This window comes from Frankliniella occidentalis, unplaced genomic scaffold (genome assembly GCF_000697945.3).
Source record: "Frankliniella occidentalis isolate FOCC.00 unplaced genomic scaffold, Focc_3.1 Scaffold19, whole genome shotgun sequence".
Taxonomy (NCBI): domain Eukaryota; kingdom Metazoa; phylum Arthropoda; class Insecta; order Thysanoptera; family Thripidae; genus Frankliniella; species Frankliniella occidentalis.
In genome coordinates, this window is record NW_026267149.1 from 1,244,543 (window position 1) to 1,247,687 (window position 3,145).

The following is a 3,145-nucleotide window of genomic DNA, read 5'->3' on the forward strand; positions in this document are numbered from 1 at the left end:
CCCCTCACCAGACCCGGGGGTGGCCCCATAGCATACCCATAGACGGCGCGCGCTTGCGCGTTGCTCCCCGACCATGCTCTTGTGCCCGTCGCGTACGTAGACGAATAGGAACGTGTCCTGAAGGACTTGACACTGCAAACCGCCCAAAAGCAATGCTCAAACATGATGACTGTTCCGCTTTTTAAAAATGGCATTTGGAGACATTTTTATGGTTGACGCTTTTATCATGGGTTTTACTGATTTTTTTTATCGAGCCCTAGTGCGATATCTTTGCCGATAGGGCTCTGTTAATATCGCTTAGATAACGTAGCCTTAGAGTTAAAGCGTGACACATCTCTTTCCCCTTTTCCCCTTTTTTTAAGTCACTCTTTTTATTACGGCTCTGCTCTCTCCACTGCTACTTTTTTTTCCTCCGACCTCCCACGCCGGAAGAAGGGTGTATAATCAGTCGATTGATTATGAGTGAACACTGGTGAACACTGGAAAGCCACGCAATGCGAGTGTCCGTATCGACAGAGTCCAAAAATGACGTTGGGTGAATCATACCACCCAGTGGTGACGTTCCCTTGGCCGTACTCTTAAACAGACGAGTGGCTTTCTGAATGTGGCCATCAAGCGTACCACATAGCGCCTGCGACGCGCTGGGTAGGCCAACCCGCCAAGCACCTGTGTGAAGACGGCGGCCCATCCAGAGCGGAGGGCTTCGGCTCGGGCTTCTGGCGCGGGTAAACTAATGTTAGACGCCCCACGTTCTCTTCTGTCACCTTAGTGCTCCTCGTGCGGGCGCGGACACTGGTAAACGACACAGGGTTCCACATATTTTTCAGCTCCGTTTTGAATGCTGACCACTGTGCCGTGTCGTTCTTATTTGGCGCCACAGCGGGCAGAGAAGCAATCGCGCCAACTTGGTCAGTACAAGAGGCGATCCGACCTAGAAGTGCAAATCCTCTACGTCCAAGTATAATTAAAATTAACGTTTAAAACCACTTAAGTAATTTTCTTTCTGTTGGTTATAACCCACTTAGATCATTTCCAGTGTTACATAAACGATCGGTTTTATCGTAGAGTTATGGCTGCACCCACACGGCCCGCAACAGCTGAGGGTTTGTTTTGTATTCTTCAGCCCACCCATCCATCCGTCCATAACCCTCGCAGCTGTGCGTTTCTCGACTCATTCACGAAGTGACAGAAGTGGCATAAGAAGTGATGGCGGGCCACAGCTGTTCGCACTATTTTCGCCTAGTCATTAGCAGCCTCGGCGTGCTGGCGGGCCTTCTGGCATGTGTTGCGTTTTCTGTCATGTACCATCATGTCGTAGCATCAGTCCTCGCTTTTATATCAGGTAGGTGTCTCCTGTAGAGGTTAGGGTCGATTACCTCATATCGCAACATCTGATTCTGTCATCAGTCGCTTTATCAGCTGTTCGCTCGGTACACTGTCGTGCATTTTCTAGAAACAGCTGTAAAGCCAGAAATTTTGCATTTAAAGTATCTGCAGAACATCAATCTTTGTTGTATGTCTGGGGAATAGGGGATTGTTGTTTGTGATAGTAGAAGTCATATAGCCCTCATAGCATTAGAAAAAAAACTTCAAAATTATATTAAATTATTTGCAGTGCTGCTTTCTTGTGCATTATGGTCACCTCTTTGTTCTTGTTCCTTTCTTGAAAAGGTCAGGGATCACCTTCAATTCACTGTGTACTCACTCGTTGGGTTTGAAAGCTGCAGTTCTTCCTTAAATGTCTGCTAATTTTAAAGAATGTGTTTTCTTATCAATTTTGTTTCTTTTCTTTAAGCTGTGTTTGCTGCAGTGTGCTTAACATTGCACATCCTTCACCATCGTAATATCTTAGCGGTATGGCACTCGCCAGACACACTTGGTGACATATCCAAATTGGGATTCTGTGTTTTAAATATTGGGTTTTCTCTAACAGCATGGTATATTTTTGATATACTTTATCATCACCGAGGTAAGATGCACATGTGTGTATGCATATATTAATTATCTTGATTCTTGCGGTTTCTAATTTGTTGTTGTGATGTGTTCCAGCCATGATGCCTATCGAAGACAGCCCATACATTTCAGCAGTTTGGGCATTCATGACTGGGAAGTGGGGCCTAATGCTGTGGTTAGACAGTCGGAAATATGCAGCTTTGCTGGGATCTGGTTCTCTTCTGGCTGACTAATGTGATAGTGACTCATCCATATCAGAACAATTTAACTGTACCTATTTGATTTCTTACGACTCCAATATCATTTCACTTCACTTGTTAATTTTATTTTTTTGTATGTATTGCCTTGGTATTCTTTCAAAAATTGTTATTTTGGGGGCTTAATGGCTGTATATGCTCAAAGTTTTCTGATAGATTTTATTCTCTTTTGATTTTTGATTTTGTACTCTTAAAAATATCAGTGTTGTTAGTGGTTCCTTCATTTGCTGGTAGATGGCAAATTTTAGCTTGTAAAATAGGGTCAAGTGACTGAATGGTGTTGTTTAATGATAGCAAATTTTTATATGTTAAGTAAGCCTGCTCCATATTATTGAAGCGGAAAGATCTTTTCTTTTTAAATGTGATATCAAGTTTATACTAGAAAGATTATTAAGCAGACATCAAATTGTACTGTTTATTTTATATTTTTATAATCATGTGAACGTCATCTAAAGCTTTATTCAAATATAAGAATTTAAATGAAATATTCTAGATTCGGGATGAAGCTTCTTAATACTGATTAGATAAGAATATGCTACAATCACTGTGATGATTTTAAATTCTTCATAGACTGTCTCTTACTTGCTTTGTATTCATACCTGTACCGAATGTTTACTTGAATGTTTATTTTCTGACTAGGTTTTAATTTTAGTTGATTATGGTGCTGTGAAATGTATGCTATTTCATGGCAATGCATTAAATAACTGTTCATTATACAAAAAGTTTAGAGTTTTCTTTTTTCCTAGTGCTCTTTGTGGGCTCAATCTGTACTAACTAGATAATGGCTACCGGTACTTTCTGCTCCCAACACTTCACAAGTTTACACCTTTCACTCGTTAGAAAAGGCCTTTTCTCATGTGTTACACCTATCCCTCTTCAGCGCAGCAGTCGTATTTGGCGCCCCACCCGGAACGCACTGCTGCCAACTGATTCAG

General features: G+C 41.8%; 2 protein-coding genes across 2 annotated transcripts in view; both read left to right on the forward strand.

The window, feature by feature from the left end:
• The window catches only part of LOC113206542 (pyruvate dehydrogenase (acetyl-transferring) kinase, mitochondrial), a 25,183-nt gene that overhangs the window by 14,922 nt on the left and 7,116 nt on the right, over positions 1 to 3,145 (forward strand). The window lies entirely within an intron of this gene.
• Positions 1,107 to 2,932, forward strand: LOC113206546 (heme transporter hrg-1). Its single transcript, XM_026422661.2, has 3 exons — positions 1,107 to 1,342; positions 1,796 to 1,969; positions 2,050 to 2,932. Exons 1-3 carry the CDS (start codon positions 1,207 to 1,209, stop codon positions 2,184 to 2,186), a joined length of 447 nt encoding a protein of 148 aa, XP_026278446.1. The 5' UTR covers positions 1,107 to 1,206; the 3' UTR covers positions 2,187 to 2,932.